This window comes from Spermophilus citellus (assembly GCF_964194105.1).
Source record: "Spermophilus citellus genome assembly, chromosome: 1".
NCBI lineage: Eukaryota > Metazoa > Chordata > Mammalia > Rodentia > Sciuridae > Spermophilus > Spermophilus citellus.
Genome location: NC_138182.1, coordinates 163,611,315 through 163,634,602, shown reverse-complemented (window position 1 = coordinate 163,634,602; position 23,288 = coordinate 163,611,315). Strand labels below are relative to the sequence as shown.

Genomic DNA, 23,288 nt, shown 5'->3' with positions numbered 1-23,288 from the left:
TAGGGAAAGTTGTGTATCATATTGTGAACTTCAAACCCTATTATTCTGGGGGTGGGGGGGTGCTGGGTATTGAACCCAGGGCCTTGTGACTGCAAGGCAAGCACTCTACCAACTGAGCTATATCCCCAGCCCTCATACTGTGAACTTCACAGATACAAAAAGAAAGACTAATGGAAGAAGTGAAGGGAAGGGAGAGAGGGAGAGAGGAGAGTGTGTAAGAAAGGAAGGCAGACTGGTCAGAAAATAGATATTCACGGAAGTTTAAGAGGCTGGTGACATCATGTTCAAAACTAAAACTTTGTGAAAAGACATTTTTTAAAAAACATCTTTACATTTTAAAACCACAGTATGGGGATTGGGTGCAGCAGAATGTGGACTTTAATGAAAAAAATCAAATATAGAAAATCTTATGCTATCACAGGACTGAGTAATGTTTTTTTTTTCTTTGACACATTTGTGTAATTATCAAAGATCATCTTTGAAAGAGGAAAGCTTATGCAGATATTTGGTTTGTGAATGAAGAAACTAAGGCAAGAAGAAGTGAAATGGTGGGTCTGAGGTTACATAGCCCTGAAACTGCAAAACTGAAACTAAATCTCCAGCCTCTGTCCTTTCCTCACTCCATCAGGGACTTGTTGATTTTTTTCCTATGTTACTGTTGGCTACAGTCTCTCAATCTTCACATGAAATGGACAATTTTCACTTTTTATTGCCTCTTTATAGGAAAACAGGAATGACCATTCTCAAAAAAACCAAGCATGTTAAAAACATCCTCTGGGCTACAAAAAGTTGGCAAAGCTTGAATTAAGACTTTCTGTTTTCAGTGACCATGGGTTAAACCAACTAAGATGAGACATTTTAAAAAGAAATGTATAGAATGTGCATAATTCTGAGTCTATTTTTATTGGCCCTTGGGAGTAGATACACTTATACATGCATAGATTGTTAAATTATGCTTTTACCCCCATTGGTATGTTATACTGCTATGTATATATTTTAATTTAGGCAAATCTTTGCAAAATAAATATGTCAACTAAGGTTTTCCATATTTATTCTTCTTTTAGATACATCTTATTCAACTTTTGGGTACAGCTGCTCCAGAAAATATCATAGACCTGTAAATATCATGATTGCTAGGAAACAAAGCATTACCATAAGGAGTCTACCTTTCTTTAAAAAGAAAACTTTAATCTCTCAAATGCCATATTTATGTAGAAAAGTTCTAAAACAGGTTCACATACATGATATTAAAAACTAATCACTAAACTGGTTGCAATGGCACACATCTACATAATTCTAGTGGCTCCAGAGGCTGAAGCAGAAGGATTTTGAGTTCAAAGCCAGCCTCAGCAAAGGCGAGGTGCTATAAGCAACCCAGTGAGACCCTGTCTCTAGATAAAATATAGAATAGGGCGGAGGATGTGGCTCAGTGGTCGAGTGCCCCTGAGTTCAATCCCCAGTACTCCACTCCAAAATTAAAAACTAGTCAATGCACAATTCTTGGCACTAGCAGGTGGACTCAACTGCTGATCTAAGACATGTTGGTCTTTGATCCTTCCCTTAACCCCCTTAAAATGACTATGAATATTTTTTAACAAACAAAAAAGTATAAATCCATAAAGATGACAAGAATGAATAAGACAGTAGTAAAAGAAGCCAGAAAGCCAATTATTCACTGACTTACCTGACTTGAGAAAGTAGAATTTTAGAGCAGCAATGTTGAAAAATCAAAAAGTAATCACATGGGTACTGAGAGCCAACCCCTCACCCATGACTCCAGACTGTTGGCACTAGTTCCGCTGCAGGGGGGATAACATGGGAGGACAGGCTCAGAGACTGCACAGAAGCCAGACACCTGCATTCCTTCTGCTCAGGGTGAATACCAACTGTTCTTTGCCAACCTGGAAAAAGTGTGTATTTACTATTTGGAGAGGAAAAACAGATCTGTGGACTGGCTGCAGGGCATCAAACATCGGGGAGAGAAGAGCTAATGCACTGGAACCAGGAAAGTAAGTAAATGCTTGCAAGTTAACTATTGAGACCTCTCCCTCCCACCCCGCCCTGTTTTTCAAATTCCAGAAAGTTGACACCTAGGCTTTTGCCTTCATGGCAGTAACAGCAAAGAATTCCACTGGGCTGGTTAAATTTTCAGAGACAACAAAAAATATGGAAAACTACCAAAATTGGTGCTGTATGCCCACCATGCAAATCACCCCTTAGTGAGGCCCACAATTAGCAAGTTCTAGATATACCCAGAGAGCTTCCAATCAGTTATGGAATGGCTCATTGAAGAGGGTGAACAAGTTTCTAAACATTTAAGGAAAGCTTCTAAAGCAGAAGCCAAACAAAGAGAAAAATGCATCTTTGGGGAAACAATAACATATACAAAGAGAAACAGTTTCAATAAGTATCAATGAAGTCTCCAGAGACCTAAAGTAGTACTAGCTACCAAAGAAAAGCATGATGTTATCTGAAATAAATTAGCATCCAGGGATCAAAAATTACACATTAGAAATTAATAATGTAGTACAGAATAAATAAAATCCAAGCACAAGGTTTAAAAGATAAACTTGAGGTTATCTTCCAATATAAAGAGAAAAAAACAGAGCTAGAAAACGACAGAGAAGAAAATAAGAAAGTTTGAGAACTAATATAGGAAGGTTGCTATCTGTACAAAAAATGTCAGAAACATTAAGTATTTTTTTAAATTCTAAGAAGTAAAGAACATAAATTCTAAGACTGAACAGGACTACTAGGTTCCCAGTACCATGGATTAAAACAGATTCACATTAAGATACATCCTTTTAGAATGTATCTAAATGTATTCTAAGTTTTAGAATACCAATTCTTAAGGATTCGGGGGGGGGGGGAATGAAAGATAAAAAATGAGCACAGTATTAGACTGCTGGACTTTGTCCACTTCAATATTTTGAAGGAAAATAATTTCCTACCGAAAATTTTGTAACCAGCTAGATTATCAATTAAGCACAAGAAAAGAATGAAGATTGCCATATCATCAAAGTCTCAATATCTTTCACACACAATACCTTTTCTTAGAAACCACCAGAAAACGGATCTGCCAAAATAAAGAAGTAAATGAAGAAAGGCAGAAATTTCATTCAAGGAAGAGATTACTCAATATACAGACAAGGTAAAGAAACCTCCAACATGATGGAGAAGCAGGCCAAGAGAGCCCAAGGATCATGTATTTCCCCAAGTTAAATCATATATTGCTTAATATGTTTGAGTGGAGAAAAATAAGACATAATACAGGAGAATTTAGAGACTTTTTTTAGTGTTAAGTATAAATAAAACTCAGCAAATAAAAAAATAAGACAAAGCAAATAAAAATGAGATGATTATTGATTGCAGAGAAAATAAAAAGATGTGCAGGAAGAAAAATTATACTGCAATGTTCAGCTTCAATTGCAGGTTACACAGTTGTAATGTGTAAATGCAAGCATGGGCTCTGGATTCTTGGGGTTTATATTTACTGGGAGGATGTAAAATTATTTGGGGGTGACACAGTTATAAAAGGGGTGTGCATGTGTAAGGGAAATAAAACTAAAACCCCAACTTCTGTAATAGGAAGTCAATAGGTTGCTCTAAAACAGAAACATCTGAATGTAGCAGTATTATCAATTTTACTCAGAAATATAAAAAGCAATCACCAAAGGAATGATTAAAAAATTTAAAGTGATTGCTTCCAAAAAGCAGGAATGGGGTAAAGGGTAGTGTGGGTTTGCCATTTCATTTTTGTGGTAATTCTCATGTAGATTTTTTTTCTTCCTTAAACCATGTGAGTATATAATATGATTTTCAAAAACCAAATTTTAACAAAACTCTATTTTCTACAATGACCAACATCTGAACATCCAACAGTCCTAGAAACTTCTAAACCATTCCTTTTGCTCTAATGCCAATTTCAACTTGAATGGTCTTTAACGAAGATCATAAAAGGGTGCATCACTCCATTATGATATAGCTCTTCCTTGTTTATGTCATCATAAAGCTCATTCATAAATCTATTTTGCTTGTTAAATGGTAAAGTGAACATTATTGACACTATAACTGCTTGAGACTCCTAAAGCAGCTCATGAAATCTGACGTGTGTCCAGCTGCAGATCACCAGAGCTCTTTAGACAGGAAAACACACACACACTGCCTCTTTATACTAGTTCTTGACCATTCAGTAAAGACTAATGGATACACTTCTAAGTTCCTTGCCTGATAATCATGTCAATGCTATTATAAATAGGGAACTCAAATCCACATGCCACACTAATATATTCTCTAAAGTTCAGACACATCAGCACTTTTCTGCTGGATTTCTGTCTCCACAACAATCAATGATTATAACCAATCAGGCCCAGGAATGACTCAATAAACCAATATTTCCAATAGAATCTCTAGGACGATTCTTTTGATACAGATTAGGAAGCCAATGCTTTGTTGTAAACTGATTGAATTAGAAAGAAAAATACATGATCATGAAGGCATTTGCTCTATTCCAGAATCTCTGGGAAAGCTTTGTCACAGTCATTTGAAAAGAGTGGGTGACAGAATCCAAGAGTAAGGCACATAGTCTTTCTCCCAGTTTTGAAGACACCATAGGACAAATTACGTTTTCAGGAAAAGAAACAAGCTTACCTTTCACAAGCTCGGACAGTCCATGCGGCAATTATCCATAATGAGATACTAAAAACCAAGAGCACAGTTCCTGGGCAAATAGTCATTAAAGTCTTCATAACAAAACGCGTATTGAAGTTTATCTTATTAAGTGCTCCAATGCTTCTAGAGGAGGCATCTGTGAAAAGTTTGCTATGTAAAAGCATGACTCTGGCAATCAGATAGAGTCTTAAGAACATTGGTATAGATAAAATAATATCCACATCAGCGGTGGTTGTGGATGGGGCATAGGAGAAGGCAAGCCGGGCCGTCCATGTGAACGTATAATTCCCAGGTATGGGATGAATAGCACACACCAGTATTTCCAAGCAGATGAAGAAAATACGCTCATAAGTCATGGCTATTCTCCAGTCATCTGCTCCATTGTCCACCATGAATAACTGAAAAAATAAAGTAGAAAATCAGCTTCAGTATGGCATGAATGGTCCACAAGTGTTAGTGCAGATCTTACTTAACAAGGCATAACAGATGACTCTTAGAGATTGTGGCAGGCTAAGGGTTACAGCTTTCAAATGCTAGCCAGATACGTTATTTTTAGCAAAGGGCACTGGTCCCAAAGGGGAACTTCATTTTAAAAAAATTAAAACTAAAACTTGCTACCCTAGAGCAAAACATATTTTGGAGTCTATGTTCCTACACAATCATATAAGTAACATCATTTTAAAATAAGGGGCTTAGGCCTATCAGTAATGACACCCCCTCAGATAAAAATGGACTTGCCTTAGAACCAGCTGTTCTTCTCTTTAAGAGACTAGACTGAAACCCTTACATAATTCTATTTAGGGTGATTAGGGTGCTGCTGCAATCAGGTATACCCTATAATGCAACAATGCGTGAGCATTCTTATAGGAAATCTTATTCTTGGTTTCAGAGGAAATCACAAGAGAACACAGTTACATGCAGTAGAAACATTTCTTCCCGCTTCCTCACTACTATTTCATTTTCTATCTTTTCTTCTATTCTGCATTGCTTTGCTTTACATTACTAACTTTTCAATCTTTCTTTAATAAAGTTTATTTTTACCTGTTTGTCATTTTCACAGTACAATTAAAAAAAATAAACCAAAAAAACACGTGTGTGCATGCACGCACGCACACACACACACACACACACACACACATATATCACATATCACGGGTATGGGAGAGAAAGAGAAAGCAAAAAAAAAAAAAACAGAAAAGAATGTCTCTCTCTTCCTTGGCTGTCTATAAACAGTCAGGCCCTGGCAGTCCATAAATAACCAGAGGATTTGGAAGTGTGTGGTGGCTTTTCTGGCTGCCACAGTGACTTTGGGGGCTAGTGGCATTTAGAGCCAGGAAGCCACAGGTGCCAACCATGCGGCAGTGCTGGAATCCCATCATAGGAAGATCTGTCTGCCCAGAATGCCAATGTGCTCCCCCACTGAGAAAGATGCCATGTTCTCTGTCTTCTGCTAAGTAGCCAACTCAAGTGGGAAGCAGGAGATGAAAATGATCCAAATGTGAACAGCGAATTCTCAGGTGAGTGAGTTGCAAAGAGGTTGGAGGGGCATTGCTTATGGTTGTATTCTGTGTGCATTGCTATTCTAGAGTTAGGAAAATTATTTCCTCCCATTTAGATGTTGACAAATCTCCACTCTGGCTTAATGATTCTGTACTTCCCCTGTTATTATTCAAACTGGTCACTACCTTCTTGTTAACTTTGCAAAAAAAAAAAATAGGAATTTGAGAACAAAAACTGCCACTTCCTTCTAGCACCTCAAGGAGTTGGAAAAACAGCACACTCTCTTATCAAAAGCATACCAGAATTTTGATTGTCTGCTTTTTCCACCAAACTTGACTCTGAGTGACTTAGCAGTTTGTAAAGGGCACCTCCGAAAGGGCTAAGAATTACCAAAATTGCAAATGATCAAAAGCTGTACAGCAGGTTCTGATTTCAAGAGAGGCTTTCCCCATGCCATCCTGGGCAGGTGCAGTGTAAATGCAGGATGAACACCTTCAGGGTAAGTGGGAAGGAAGTGTCCACTTACATGTATACTTCTGACAGGATTTTTTATAAGTAGTCTCCTACCTTCCCAGGATTTCCCTCCCTCTGCCACTTGTAAGGGACCTGCTCCCCTACCCTGACTATCTCTTTTCTCAGGAATCTTTACACCCACCCTCTGTTCACTTCTCCAACCAGGCTATTTCTTCTAGTGAGTCTAATCCCTAATCTCATGGCCATCCTCAGCAGCTCCACCCTTCATCTTCAGGTGGGCCTGCCCAGGTAACTCTCAACCTGAAAACTGATGTCCAGGCTACTGGTGGACTGGGACTTCACACCACGCCTTCCAGCTCAGCTGAACCATCAACATCATTCTGTGATCATTCCCTATCCCCATAATATTTGCCCCCTTCCAGCACATACTTCTCTACCCCCAACATCACAGGAAATACCCTGTATCTCATACTTTAGCCACAAACTTGCCTACATCTGCACTTTTTCCTCTGTCTTTCCCTTTCTCCACACATACTATAATATATATAATATATATAAGTCATACTATATCCAAATCCAGTTTCCCTGTATGGAGAGCCTCTTTTCTGGGCCTCCTCTAGCTCAACAAAGTACGCACACAAGGCCAAACTGCTACCATGTACTAAACAAAAACAACAAAACCAGTTGAGAACCATGGCTGGCTCTGTCTGCCCTCGCCTGTGTTGTCTCCTCATTTCTCCTTCATCCACGAATACCCTGGAGGTGGAATTTGCCACCAGCAGCCCATTAATACTAGTCCTGGGAAGATCACTGAATATACCTTCATTATGAAATCCAGCCCTCCTGTCCTAATTTTTATTTCACCTGACTTGTCATTCCTTTCTTCCTGGAAAACCTCTCTTCCCTTGGTTTCTGTGATATGTTAGGTTTTCTATCTGCTACAAGCTCGAGGTTCTCAGTCTCCTTCCCAATTTTAGTGTCACGACTCTACTGGGTCCACTGCCAACTCTTCTCTGACTCCACACCTAACTGGGCTAGCTCATCCCTCTCATCTTCCATCATCTAAAGACCTCTTTAAAATGTAAATTATATTATTATATAATGCCATTACTGTCAAGATCAAAACCATCCAAAAATCTCTCCACCGCTTGATGGGTAGAGTCTAACCTACCTTCCACAGCAGACACAGCTTTCTGCAGTCTGGATTTACCTATCTCTCACACTTCACTGCCTATTACTCTGCCCACATCTCCTTATGGCTGCAGATTCCAGAACACACCAACCTAATCCTGCTTCTTTGTCTTATATAGTATGTCCTATGGCCTGCAAAAGAGTCTCCATCTAGCAAATTCTTATTCCTTCATGACCAGACTTTAAAGAAAAAAAATGTTTGTATGTATACATGTGTGTGCGCATGCATGCCCCATCCAAAACTGAGGTCACCCCTTTGTTCCAATAGGATTGCTATAAGTGACCCTTACTGATGCTAACACAGAGGACAATACAAATTCTTTAAATATTTTTACCCCTGATTGCCTCTGAGGTTCCTTGAGGATGGGAACCACATTTACCTAGCAGAGTATAACAAATGCTTGTTACAGGAATAGTCTTGATATTTCAAACTTAATACTGGCTCTCCTAATCTCTGGATAGGTCCTAATGTTGATTAAATATGCTCATGAAGATGAGAATTCTAAAGCATAATGCAAGTGAAATCTGCAACATTTAAAAAATCCATGGCAAATACATTCTACCAAATAATAAGCTGTGGCAGCGGCGTAATTTTGTAATTATACAGAAAGTCAAAATAACGTTGTTCTTCGGTAGTTTCCCCAGATTAAAAAAAAAAAAAATGTTTTATTTCATACTTTCTTTTTACCAGGAATATTAACACCTGAAATGACTTCATTTTTGGTTTTGGTCTTCTCATGAACATTTAAATGTTAAGATGATGAAGAAAGTTTCTTCTACTCATCATATAATTCCCATCCTCAACATTGCTTATTTGTATATTCGATTGTTTAACAAATATCCAGAGTACTAAATACTATATACCAATGCTGCGATATTTACTAGCCATAAAATGGGACTTATATTAATGAGTTCTGTCCATTGTCACTGATTTTCAGTAGGAAAGAAAGCCGACTTGAAGGAATTTGATAAAATAATTACGTTTTTGGATGTTGCTATGAAGGAAACAAACAAAATGAAATAAAAAAAAATAAATTAGAGATGAGAGCAGATGTGGTGATCAGGGAAGATTTCTGAAAGAGTACCACCAAAGATGAGTCCTGGATAAGGAAAAGCTATTCACATAAAGAGAGGAAGAATTTTGCAGGCAGGGAAAGCAGCATGTGTAAGGCCCGAGCTTTGCAAAAGCTTGGCGTGCTCAAGAAGTAAACAGACACCATGAACTATAGTGAAAGAGGGGCAGGAAGAAAGAGGAGTAATTTGAAGATACAATTAGAATCAGATGTGCAGGACCTTGTTAGCTATGGCATCAAGACTGGATTTCATTCCAAGTACAGCAGGAGCCACAGAAGGATATTAAGGAGAAGAATGAGGGATGTGTTCTGATTTACTGATTAAAGAGCTTTTCCTATTATGAGGTAAGCAGAGCAGAAAGAGGCAAGTATGAAAGAAAGAATATAAGTTAGGAAGTTCTACTGAATTTGGTGGCAGTGTCCCTGTGACCTGGGTGAGGGGTTGTCATAGAAATGAACAGAGGGGCTGCACTGGTCATATGCCTTGGCAATCTTGCTAGAATTTGCTGACAGGCTGAATGCAAGAGCAGTAAAAGACAAGACTCAACAGCACTGAGTTTCTACCCTGAAAAACAGAGTAGATGGTGGTGTCAATTCCTGAGAACCTTTCCTGGGCCCTGGGGACGGGGAGAAAAGTATGCAATGAAAGGCTCTATTTGGCCACTGGAATCTGAGTATAGATGCCAAGTAGGCAGTAAGATGTACAAGTCCCAGTGAGAAGTCTGGAGCACTGGAATAAATCTGGGAGGCAACAGTATTTAAGTAACTTTATGGGATCAAAGGAAAAATTGAATAGGAGAGAGTAATACTCAAAGCCAAGTCCTGTGGAATCCCAAACATGGAGAACAGTTGGAAGGTCAGATCTAAGAGGATCTGAAATGCAGCAGTCTATGAAGCAGGAAGAATAGAAAGCATTATCTTGGAAGTCAAGTGTGCCAGCTGTCAATTACACACTGGATAAGAGTAGATTCCAGGTTTCAAGATGTACTAATGTACTCATATCCTATGTAGAAGATAAAAACATTCTAAACATCCATCTTCAACAACTCAATCAATGTTAAATATTAAAAATCAGCAATGACAATGGAACAGTATCCACATTTCCTGTATAATAGCAATCATTTGTGCATATAATACAGAGATTTTGTAATTGTTGATGCTGGAGGGAGGAGAAACTGTGGAAGGGCTGGAGCATCAAATGGGGGAGGTCAAAGTGCTCCTTGGATTCTGCCATGCTTGCCTATATTGTAGTGGAAAGACCACAGGATGGGATGCCTGGCATGCCTTTTTTTTTTTTTTTTTTTTTTTTTTTTTAATCCTTGCTGTGCTACCTACTTACTAGAGGAGCTTGAATATTTGTTAGACCTCCTGGCTTCTCTTAAGTTTCCTCATCTGCAACATCAGGAGAGTGACAGCAACCCTGGGGAGTGATTGTGAAGATAAAATGAGAGAATAGAACCTGGCACAGAATGAGGACCTGGCACCTAGAATAAAAGTAAAATTCACATGCCTCTATTGCTTTAGAACATTATTCTTCAATCTCCTTCTACTTTTACAAATCAAGTGGAGGCTAACAGAGGACAAGGGACATAGTCAGCTTGGGGTCCTCAGGCTTTGGTGGGGGTGAAGAGGCCTCCCTCCCACTGCACACACTAGGAAGTAGGCCTATTTCCTGCAGCCTTTGGGAGACCTTTGATAAGCACCTACCCAGTCTACTGGATTAGGCAAATGCAGTCCCCAGTTTGCAAAAGAGCCCATCTGTCAGGGCTTGTTGCATGAAATGTTTGTGGGGACTTTTGTTAACCCTTGAGACTGCAATGCCCTGGCATGGACACTTCTCAATTATGGATCAACCTGAAGGACAGGATTAATTCTGTTCTTGTGCTCCTTCTTAGCTTCTTAGGGCTGGGTGACTCCTTTGAATAAACTGGAGTTTCAAGGAAAAAAAAAAACCAACTGTGGAAATATACTACTACATTCCATATAATCTTTGCAATATGTATGGTCTCTTTTAAGTTTGTTTGCAGGAGATTTAAAGTAATCAGAAGAACTGATATTAAAACAGATCCATGTTCATTTTTTATTCTGATGTTCTTAACAGAAGACTTGATGGCAAAAGCGTGATAGTTCAACCTACTTTTTAACTCTACCACGTTGGATGTGGGTCTTCACAGGAGGGCTTAAGACACTTGCAGGCCTAACGCAGAATATGCCCTCAAAATATATATATCTCAACACAAGCTTCAGCTTTCCAATATCATTGTTTTCCATTTGCTAAATAACCCCAAACATGATATATTTGAAGATCACCATCTAAGATTAATTGGGAATAAGACTCCTCAGAGAAAGAGGGCCCACAGTTTTGTGGGAGGGACACAGTCAGATCACCTGCAGGAAGTGAGGAGTTCAGAGGCAGAAGTCCCACCTGCCTTGTATCTGTGCCTCCTTCTCAATGACTTTGGAAGCTCTTGGGATCTGGGACAGGGTCTTACATATCCTGGGTTTCCTTTCTAGAAAATTATTCAGGGCACTGCTCAGTAAAAAACTGGGACTTAAAAAATACACACCAAATAAATTATTTAAGCCATGTATTTGTTTTAAAACTTACATATAAGTAGACTAGGAAATTTTTGAAAAGGAAGAGTAACAAGGGAAAAGCAGCTGTGATCGATTTTTAAAACAGATTAATAATTAAAGCCATGTGGTTCTAGCACATAAAACAACTTAAATGGAACTGAAAGTCCAAAATACACCGATATGCTAGGAGTTTCATAATGTTTTAAAGGTAGACTATTAGTGGGAAAATAGTTCACTGAAAAATGATTTGCAGACAACTAATAAGCGATGTCAAGAAAAGCAAAGTTGAACCCAGGCCTCAGACCTAATATACCAAGAAAAATTCCAAGTGTATGAAAGAGCTAGATATGATAATGAACTTATTAAACTATTAAAAGTATCCGTGTAAGGATTACTCTGTAACCTCAGAGAAATGAAGGACTTTTAACTTTGAGGCAAACCTCAGGGCTTTAAAAGAAACACTGATACATTTGACCCCATTAAACTTTAGTTTCTGTACCTAGCCATAGACACACTGAAGAGAATAAAAAGACTAAAAACAAACCATGGGGAAAATGTTCACAACTCCTGTCACAAAGGATAATTTACCTAATAGAAAAAGTTCCTATGTATTCTTAAAATATAAGCAGTACAATAGGAAAATGAATGAATGATACAAATATCAGGTCATGGAAAGGAAGTAAAAATGGTCTTGGGGCTGGGGGCTGTAGCTCAGTGGTAGAGCGCTTGCCTCACACTTGGGAGGACCAAGTTCAATCCTCAACACCACATAAAAATAAATAAATAAATAAGGTGCTGTGTCCATCCACAACTAAAAATATTTTTAAAAAATGGTTATTAAATCTATTTTATAAATGCCTAAACTCAGAAACTCAGTCATAAAAGGAAAATGAGACACCAGTTTTGTTTTGTTTTTTTTTTAACTTAGATTGACATAAGCCTGAAAGTGTTATAACATGCTATGCTATTGGAGAAGTGAAGGAATAACATTCACATGTTTTGCAGGTGGAAGTGCAATAACATTCGCATGTTTTGCAGGCCAACCCCCAAGTAGAACAGTTTATCAGGTTATAAATGCACATGCTCTTTGCCTCTGCAATACTATTTCCTTAGAATAAATTTTTTTATATCTATATACTTGCATGTGTGACAAATGGTAGAGGTATATGATTATTTGTTGTAGCTTTGCTTTCATAATTAGCCAAAGACTAGAAATAATCTGAATAATAGTAATAATAATAATAAATAATAATAATAATAAATAATCTGAAATAATCTGAAATGGGTTAAAGATATCATAGATGTTCACCAAATGGAATAGTATGGAACCAAAAAAATATGAGGAAACTTTAATATTAAATAGAGCAGCCTAGTATATACTGAGTTAAAAAAAAAAAGCAATGTATATGCTACTATTTGTACAGTTCTGTTAAAAGGGAAGTGTATATTTGTTTTTTATGTGCATGAAACACACCTCTGAAAGAAATCTCCAGAAATTAATAATAAGAGCCATTTAAGGGAGGTGAACTGAGGAACTGGGGACCAGAAATGGAAGGGAGACTGTTAAATAATGTTTAATACTTTTTAATTTGGGAATTGTATAAACAAATAAACTGCATTATTAATAATAACTAGGAAACATTATTTAAAAAGAGAGGAAGGAAGAATGACAATAAAGTCCTTAGATAAATAGTTCTTAACAAACAGTTTTCATGTGCAAAACTGCAAAACTAACAGGTAATAACTGATGTTACGAAGGACAATATGCAGAACCAAACACACATATCCAATTTATAGCTACAAATATTCTGCTTACCAAGGCAAAACCAAGAACCACTGTGTTACATAACTGTTTTAATAGTATGAACAAAAATAAATAAATAAAATTTCTTAGTTAAACTTTAAACCAAATATTCAATAAAGCCAAGTTCTTGCATTCTTATTTACTCACTGAATGCTTCTATCTGTAAACTTCTGTGGACAGGGAGATTAAAAGTGTCTCTTAGCATTTGAATGAGGAAGAGCAATGTAAAAGAAACATTTTTAATTAAATGTGTGCCATATTTAAATGAAAAGTGCCACAGAAGGAGGAATGCTATAGAGGAAGGGTCAGAGAAGGATATATCATGGAATATTCCATGGTGCTAGCTCACCTTCTACACTGGCTGTTTGCAATCTTCATGTAATTCATTGCTATGAACTTCCAAGGTGAGTTTTAAGACATTTTGGGGATAATGACCTAAAACAAAAAATGCACAGTAATGTGTTCATCCAAAACAAGCCCTCTTCCTTAGAAATTAGCTTTTGGATGAAATGGGATGAAAACCCCACTACAGAGACAAACTAAATATAAGGAGTTTTTTTTTTTTTTTTTTTTCTCATTAAGGCATTGCCAAGACTCAGCCAACAAGGAAGTTAGATCATAATTAGCAGTCACAGACAAGGTCAAAAGAAAAAACAGACAAGGAGAGAAGACTTTCCAATGATATTGCCGAGATTCCCTCCAAGACCCTTGGCCCAGAACTTCCTAAGGTGGGAGGACTAAATCTACAAAAGCTATATTCAGAATTCATTAGTCCTGAGCAAAACACAGAGAAATGAGCAAACTGGATGATTCTCACTCCTTATGTAGCCTTTCCTCTCTATTGTCACTTCATGCTGCCCTGAAATTTTTCCACATTCAAGGAGAAAGATTTGAAAATGAGTACAATGAAGTATGAATGGCTGCAATGCCAACTTCTCTCTGGGAGAAAAGTACAGAGAAAAAAACTTATTTGACTAGAGGGGAAAAAATGTGGGGGGTGGATCTCAGGAAGACAGAAGGAAGCTCAGTGGAGCAGAAGAAAAAGACTGAGAGTGAGGGAAGAAGAACAGAAAAAAGGAGAGTGAATGACAAATGCAGAATGAATTTGACAAAATTATGCTATGTACATGTATGAATATGCCACAGTGAATTCTACCTCTATGTATATAAACCACCAATAAATAAATAGACAGAAGACCAATAGAATAGAGGAAGAAGAATACAGAGAGGGAGGAGGGGAGGGAAAGAGGAAATACTGGGGACTGAAATGGAGCACATTAAATCCCACGCATGTATGATTATGTCAAAATGAACTCCATTATTATGTATAGCTATAATGCACTAATAAAAGCATTTTTTTTAAAAAAGCCAAACTTGAATGCAGAAAACCAAGCTCAGATTCTATATAAACTACAAACTTCTTACATGACCCATTAAAACTTTGCAGACATTATCTCCATCCTCTGTAAACTGAAGACAATGTTATTCGCTATCTCTAAAAGTAGTCATAATGATGAAATGAACACATATCTTCTACTGTGGGCAATACTATTAAGAGGATAACCCAAATCCAATACGTTCCAACCATTCTTTCCTGCCCACCTCCATCACAGAAATATTCAGGTTCCCAGACTCCTTTACAGCTATATATTGCCACGTGATGCAGTTTTGACCTGAAGTAATAAGCAAAAGCTTGTCAGGGGGCTTAGCAGAACATCTTTGCTTTTTGGGGGGATAAAAATGACACAGGTAGCTAGCATTGCCCTCTTTCTCTCCTTCCTCCAGCCCAGATCTACAGCAACCATCTTGTGACTATGAGTTAAAGGTTAAAGGAAACACAGAGAAATTTCAACCCTGACATCTTAAGCCACTGAGCCAACAGTAACTTATGCTCTGTGTTTAAGCCAAAAACAGTTGGATTTTCTGTTATTTGAGCAGCTGAAAATACACTTGTGTTGGGCTGAGCATACATTAAAGTGCTATGTAAAGATCTATGAAAGATAAAGAAAACTTATTAATTAAAACATTTTAAGTTTTCATTAAGTCAACAATTGAAAATGAATGCATCTCAAATGTTGGAATTTAAAGTACAATAACCATTGAGTGGCACAGTTATTTCTGGGTGGGTGGTTCAAGTCTTTCAAATATCAACCAACTGCTCTAAATATCTGTTAATGTGACTCATAGGAAACACACACACACATATTGGAGCCAGAGAAGCTTGGATTTAATATCTAGCTTAACCATTTTTGAGCTGGATGATTTGGGGCAATATACCTAATCTCTCTAAACTTCAGCATGCTAATCTACAAAAAATAAAAATAATATCAACTTTATAGGCTTATTATAAGGCAACATGCACTCTGCTAACCCTAATAAAAGTGGATCCCCATGAATGAAAATACTCTGTGGACCCTCAAGAGTCATTACGTGATAAATGGAATTAAATGATAATTGAATTAAATAAGTTCTAATACGAAAATGGGAAAATTAGCCATGGTATGACAGAAAGGGCTGCTGATAGGAATAAAGTCACTATTGGAAAGAGTTCTAGAAGCTTCAACTGTACTAATTTTTTACAGAATTCTTATAATTTGTTCAAACAATGAGTTTACAAATTCTCCATCTCTGACCTATACAAGAACTATATCTACAGATCAAAATCTTAAGAATTATCTACTGGGATCCAGAGCTACATAAGGTTACCACAAATTCCTGTTCTGCCGCTATTAAGACCTAAGTGAAGTCTTAACCCCTTTCACACAGATTCCTGCAACTGAGTGGAACCCCTTTGTTGGCATTTTATACATGTTGATATATTATTAGGTAATTGTTCTCACATTGCTTTGGAATTTATGGAAGTTGCCTCTAAAATTACTTTGAACTTTCCCAGAAAAATGGACTATCATGTTTTACCCTTTGGGTTGTCTCAAAAGAACTGATACCACAGAAATCACTGCGGTATATGGTTTATAGTCTGTGTTTAGAATCTGGGGTCAGGCAGACCTAGGTCTAATTCTTATATCCCTTGATGTGCTCCTGACTCCAGAAAAAAAACTAAACTTTCTGAGCCCAAGTTTCATCACATGTTAAGGGAGACCTGGAAAGAGTTCCTTTCATAGGACTTAAAGAGACAGTAATCAACAAATGTTAGTTTCCTTCATAATAGTTCATTTCACAATTGTGTCAATGGTTGGTCTCCAAAAAAAAAATACAATCTTAATTTAAAAAAAAGAAAAAGGTATAATAAAAAAGGGAAGGATACAGAAACCAACATCACTGACTGTAGTTAATGGAATGGATGAAAATCAGGATTAGAGATAATGAAAAACTCAGAATTCTTCCCTGATCAGTTTTTATTACTAATTCTTCATGGATTAGCTTATTTTAATTATCTGTAAATTTTGGTAAACATCTTCAAATCATTTTTAGAACTGAAGTGAGAATAAATCATAAATAAGCCTAGTGAGTCTCAAAGTCATAATTAAATAAGAGCCAACTCATTTGATTCCAAAAATTTAATCTTAAATGATAAAACTGTATATTTTATTTGAAGCATTTTAGTAATATTGCTTCACAGCTAAAGTATATTATCAACACTTTAGTAATTTTAAGTACTTAAAAAGCTAGCTAAAAGCAAGTTCACATTTATTAGCACACTTGCCCTTATAAGAGTCTAATTAAAGTACAAGCAATTGAAAGAATTTGGTCATTTGGTCATGGTCAGCACATGAGTCACTGAAAAACCTGAAGCTAAAGTTCAAGTCTTCCAACATTCACATCATTTGATGGGGGCATGAGGCTGCGCTGAAAAGGTGGAGGCAAATCAACTATTTATAAAGCAAATAAGTGCTTACCCACTAATTTATGTTATGATTTTTACAATGTCACATCTTAATCTCTGATGAACTCCTGCTTCCTGGTAAAAGCAAATACTAAAATAAACTTGCCCGTGCAAACAGAAATAGACTACATCCTAGTTTAGACTTCCTCCAAGTTAGCTCTTCATCCTGAAAACTCTTTTAAACTTCAATTGGATCGCACCTCACATCCGACACAGTATTTGAGATGAAATTTTGAAAGCTGTTTTAAAAATGTGCTTAAATTGCCACATGTTAAAAGTGCTAGATACTGCTTTACCCTATTATATATAACAACAGGGTAGGAAACAGCTGATGAATGAGGAGAGTTATTACATCTCGTAAATCAGTTACCGCAAGAAGTAATGACAGAGAAAAGAGACACCCACCCCCCCATACACACACTAGGTCTTGAGAACCCGAATGAGCCCTAACTCATTTAATGAGGGGTCAGCCTCACATACCTCAAACCCTAAAGGACATCAATGCACATCACAATACAATGCAATCTCCATGTTCCAAACAACAGTACTGCCCTTAACCAGACTGTGAGATTTAACTGATCCTCTTCTTGAAGGCAAGAGAGATGCAGAATTATTATACCTATGCTTAAACTTTAGAAATACTTTTTACCCAGCATGTTAAAATAAAAATTGATATGGAACAATTGATTAAAATCTTCAAAGTACTAAAAAAAAAAATCACAGTTAGCCTAGAGGTCTACAGAAGTAAACTATGGAGGGGTGAAGACATTTTCAACACACAGGACAGAGAACAGAAGTAAAGGAAAGTGAGATAAAGAAAAACCAGAAGGAAGGAGGGTGAGGGAAAAGGAAACATGCTAGTGAGTCTAAATAAAAACTGACTGCAAATTATAACATCAACGTACTCATGGTGACTAATTTCGAGGAAGTTAAAAGCAAAATATAAACAAAATAGTACTGGACAACAATATATAGATGGAAATAGGAAGGAACATCAGATGAAAACCTTCAAGTGTTGTCATAAGGTATGCAAGCAGGAGAGATTCTGATTAGGTTTAAACACTGTTAAAGAGCCACATATGCTTGTAATGTAACAGTTGTTGCTAAAAGAGGGATATCAGAAGGATAGCATCTCAACTGTTAGAGAATTAAATGAATTTTTAAAAAGTCTTCACGTCCCCCGAATTAAGGGGGAAAAAGAGAAAGATAAAAGGAGTGGTGGGAAAAAAAAAGCTTTATGCACTCAAAATAGTGTCAGAAATAAGTATAAAAATAACAGCTGCCATAAAAATGTAAAGGAACTAAACTATACATCCAAAATATTAATGCTTGGTGGAAAAAAAAGCAAGAAAGCCAGTTGTAAAAGAGTAGGTACAGCATAGCATCTATACATAATTGAAGAGTACAAATGCCATATATTGTTTATAAATATAGTTTTTTTATTGAGTGAACATAGAAAAGTGTGGACTAGAAGGATACACACTAATTTCTTAATGTCAGTGATCTCTATGGACAGGAGGAGGTAATTAAGACTTAGAAGAAAATGAAAGCTCTCTTAATGTTAGCCATAACACCCTTTTTCTCCTCTTATAAATTAGATATGGGGGAAGAAAGGAAAAACCTCCACTACTAACAGGCAAGAAGCTTGACAGCTTCTGAGAAGGAACACTTCTGACATGCGGCGTGGTGGGGGGGTCTCGTCTCACAGTCTCCCTTATGGCTGCAGGCTGTTGAGCTTTTCTTCTTTCCTTTCTCATGTACAACAAAAAGGCTCTGTTGGAGCTGAAGCCAGGGGAGAAGTTGTGCAAGAAATCAGCAGAATGATTCTTCAAGCACAACTGCTCAGCCTTGGCAACTGGGAACAATTCCCAGAAGTGTGTATGGTACAGGGCCCAAAGTCTAAGAACAAACCACAAGGATTTTTTTTTCTCCTTTTTAGCTGTTTTTAACATTTCCTTCCAAGCTAAGCCCTCAAAATTAGCCATTAGAGTGCAGCATTATGAAACACACGATGCCCAGTTCAGTGACAGCAAAGGTTGAACAAAGTGCAATTACAGCTTACTGTTTAATTCCAGAGCTTCCCTTTTAAAGCATCCTACTTTACTATGTAGTGGCTGCCATGTGTTGTAATATTAAGTTACTCCCTTGATTTCAAAACGACAGAATAGATGTGAAGTGGCAAGTCTGCCACAATGGAAAATGCCTGTAATTAAGTCCAAGATACATTGGGACTGGTTCTGAAAAGCCACCTGGGAAGACAGATTAGTCAAGGCCAATGGTGGTGATCTTTAATAAATATTATCAATTTGTATTACTTGGATTCAAAATTTAAAAAAAAAAATCTCTCTCAGTGCTCCATTAAAGAAGAAACTATTGGAAGAGCCAAAAAGAAGTTTGGTTTTTTCTAGAACATATATTAGGCTCCATTTTTCAACCCTAATGCTATAAGAAATGACAAATTCAGGAAGCATTCTGTTATTACCAAAATGGCCTCACATAAAAGTACTTAATCCTAAAGGTGTGAAGTACTGACCTTAAAAAAAGAAAGGAAAAAAAAAACTATATACTTTTGTAGGAGAGTCATCTATCAAAAAGAACCACCAACCTTGCTGGTACACCAGTGGTAATAAATGGAATCCAGGAATTCTAGAGAAAGGAATTCCAGAGGAGTCAGAATAATATATTGACATTTTAACTAACTATTCCCTGAACTAACATACAGCCTTGTTCTCCCTTCCTTATATTCCATAGGTAATTATATTATAGAAACATAGATTGAGAATGAGAGAAACATACTAGCTCACTTTTTCAGATGGCAAAAATTTTAAAATTGTATGCTTCTTTTGAATACATTAAATTCAAAACCAAGTCTACTGTCAAAAAAAAGTGAGATCTGAGAATACATGATTTTTAAATTGGCAAACAATATACAAAAATCTGAGGGAAAATTAAACAAAGGAAGAAAACCAGTTTACTATATATTTCTATACTCCTAAATTTGAAGATAGAAAGAGTAGATAAGCCTATTAATAAATAAGACTTTAATCATATTTAATTGAATAATCATTTTGAGCCTATATCAAATGCTAGCCCCAAGTGGAGACACAGAAATAAATGAAATAGTCCAAGACATCAAAGTGTTCCCAAGACAGGGGTGGGGGGGAATCTGTATAAATCAATAATCAAAATTCCATTTGAAAAAGCTCTCTCTTAAGGGGTGTGACTTTGAGGAAGTCTCTTACCCTCTCTATATTTCCCTTTGTTCTCTCTGCGTAATACCTATTTCATTAAGCTGTTTATGATGATAAGATAATCCAAGCACAACTCTTAGCCTGAAAGCACTAAGCAAAAATTATCCATATGCATCAACATCATCATTATCATACACTGCATTAGAATTAGTATAATTATGGGATGCTAATAAAGAACAACTATATCAGCATGTTCAGTCATCTGGGAAAAACCTGTCAGAAGAGGTATACTTTGAACTGTCCAAGGGAGATGGGTGAAAGCCATATATTCCAGAATAAAGATATGGCCTGTACGAAGGTGCCCCAAACCCAGAGCATGGCACAGCTTTGCCTTTACAAACAGGATACTATGGTTTCAATACTATGTGTGACCCTGCATGTGCTGCTCTCAATGAACATAAGGCCAACATAATGGCAGAGATGAAATTGCTAAGAACCTTATAGGCCACGAAAAGGAATCTGGTTTTTTTTTTCCACAGCAGCTAATGCCCCATACCATTGAAGATGATGCCCGTAGGTGATGCTGTTTATGTAAATTATGTTGAATGTGCATTCAGATATGTTGAATATGCAACAGTACAACAAAAAAATTAAGGTTTTAGTGACTGGGTATTCACTTTTTTTGACATTATGAAGGAAGTCAGAAAGGGAAAGAGAAAAAACAAGAGGGAAGGAAGAAAGCATAGGAAAAAAATAGGAAGATAGAAGAAAATGAAGGAAGAAAGCATCCACAAAGAGGAAAGGGGGAAGATCTGTGGCCTGAGAGCTTATCAAATCTTCAGAGGCGCTGTTTAACAAAAGTAAAATGGGCTAATCCACCTGCATACCTTTGATGTTAAAAGATCACATCACTGCCCAAAATTCTTGACAATTTATTAAAATAAACTTTCAGACATAGGTAGATCTGTATGTATAGAAAACACAATTAAAACCATTTTCTTAAACTTCTTCACTTAAGGATTTGTGATTTACTTGAACAGAGAAGTGGACATAAATTGCACATTTAAGATGGCAGAAAAGGGGTGGCAAGTCTGTTATGGGCTGCCCCCTCCAGTAGTCATGGCAGACATGATTAATCAATCAGGTCCTCTCCACTGCAGCTCTTCTGTGGCCTAAAGAATCACTCTCAATACTGTGCTCCACACAGATTCAATCAATTGATAGTAAAGATGTTGAGTGGTATGTGAGAGAATACTTACTGGCTACATGCAACTAGAATACTTCGCTTGATATTATTAGAGATCCTTCCCTGAACTACCAGGTCATTTAGTTTGGCTGGGTGCATGGCCACACTTGAGAAGTTGTCAAAGAAAGAGCTACTAGTCTGAATTAGGGAATTGGGATAGGCACTCCAGAGTGGGACCCAGCTATGGCATGGACTCAGATACACTCAGATTTTATTACAGTCCTCAGCATTCTTTCCTATCCTCCACTTCACTTTCATGGATAATTGAGCATTGGCTTCTATCCCATCACTGTGGCTCTTTCTGAACAACCCCCAGAGACAGATGAAAAAGACTAAATAAGACATATTTTATGGAACAATTAATTATGGATAAAGATTGTTCTACCACAGTCTCCTTGAATCAACTGTGAGGAACTGAAGGTAACAAAATGAAAAATTCAGAGGAAATTACCTCCCTCATCTATATTAAAGAAAACCAAATGCTTGAACATGAGTTTTCCAGAGGTAGTTACTCTATTTTATGGTCATAACTAAAGTGGAAAATGGCACAACTTTTCGGATATATTCCAGATAAAAATCATCCCTAACAATAAAAGTCCTTACAAAAAGGGCCTCTGAAGTTGCAGTTCTGAATTTGATGCTTAGTTTTGTTACTCTCTAGGTGAGGAAAAATTACAACTTAAATGAAACAATGTACTTAGCATAATGCTTGCTCACAGAAGGGACTTGATGCATATTATTTTGATACACATTAGTTACATTGCTTTTCCACAGAATAGCCATAAGGGATAAAAATTTTAAAACCCAGGATTTTCTTTTCTACTGAACAACAATTTTCTACGTTAGTCACGTTGATGGTCTTCTGTCCCTATGATACAGCCACTCAAAAGCATTAAGTAGAAGTTTATTAAGACTTTGTCTCACTTTCCCTTCTTAGACCATATTTATCCTCTGACAATATTTTAACATATTCCTTAATCACTATCCTCATCACTATCTTTGCCATCACAACTAGTATTTGTAAGGATCACCAAATGCTACATGAAGGAGTGATCAACAAGAAAACACAGGTTGCACAGGTATGGACTCCATTGCAGATAAGAGGATCAAACTGAAGAGCAGGGAAAGACTATGAAAACCTATGCAGACTCTTCAGGTAACTGCATAAAACACAACTAAACTGTTCTGCCATTATATGTTGCAGACTGGTTACATTTTTATAGTTGAACACCTGGGCAAATTGGAAAACACTTTTCACAGATACTCATCTGCTCTATTTACCTCATCCGCCTGTTCTCAAGAAGGCTCACACATTGATAGCATGTTCACTCCAACAATTTTATAAACCAGGGACATGATGTTAAATACAAACAGCCCAGGGAGAAATTCTGAGCATGAACAGGCCCAATTATATGAGTTTAGCAGGAAGCATACTGCTTATCCCTGGAGTGGCCAATTTCCAGGGGTGGACATCTGACCAGATGCTTGTTTTGTGGTGGAAAACTGCCTGAATGGGCCAGGGGAATAAAGATCTCTTGTAAAACAAGAGAACTACAAACTCCAAAGAGGAACGAAATACTGTCCTTAAATGGCTTTTCTCCATCAGCTTTCTTACTCTGTCTCTGAAACAGGGGCATCTATGTCAAGTACCTCAAAGTAGAGTCACCTGAACCTCCTAATGTAATCACACAGGTGTAGAGAACATACATGCCAATGA

The 23,288-nt window shown here is 37.1% G+C and overlaps 1 protein-coding gene across 5 annotated transcripts in view; it reads right to left on the bottom strand.

Annotated features, from left to right (window-relative positions):
- KCNN2 (potassium calcium-activated channel subfamily N member 2) overlaps positions 1 to 23,288 on the bottom strand; it is a 439,076-nt gene that overhangs the window by 104,893 nt on the left and 310,895 nt on the right. For all 5 annotated transcript variants that reach the window (XM_081304749.1, XM_081304748.1, XM_081304751.1 and 2 more), the window contains one exon: positions 4,651 to 5,069. In XM_081304749.1, coding sequence (XP_081160875.1) covers positions 4,651 to 5,069 — 419 coding nt within the window. The remainder of the gene's footprint in view (positions 1 to 4,650; positions 5,070 to 23,288) is intronic.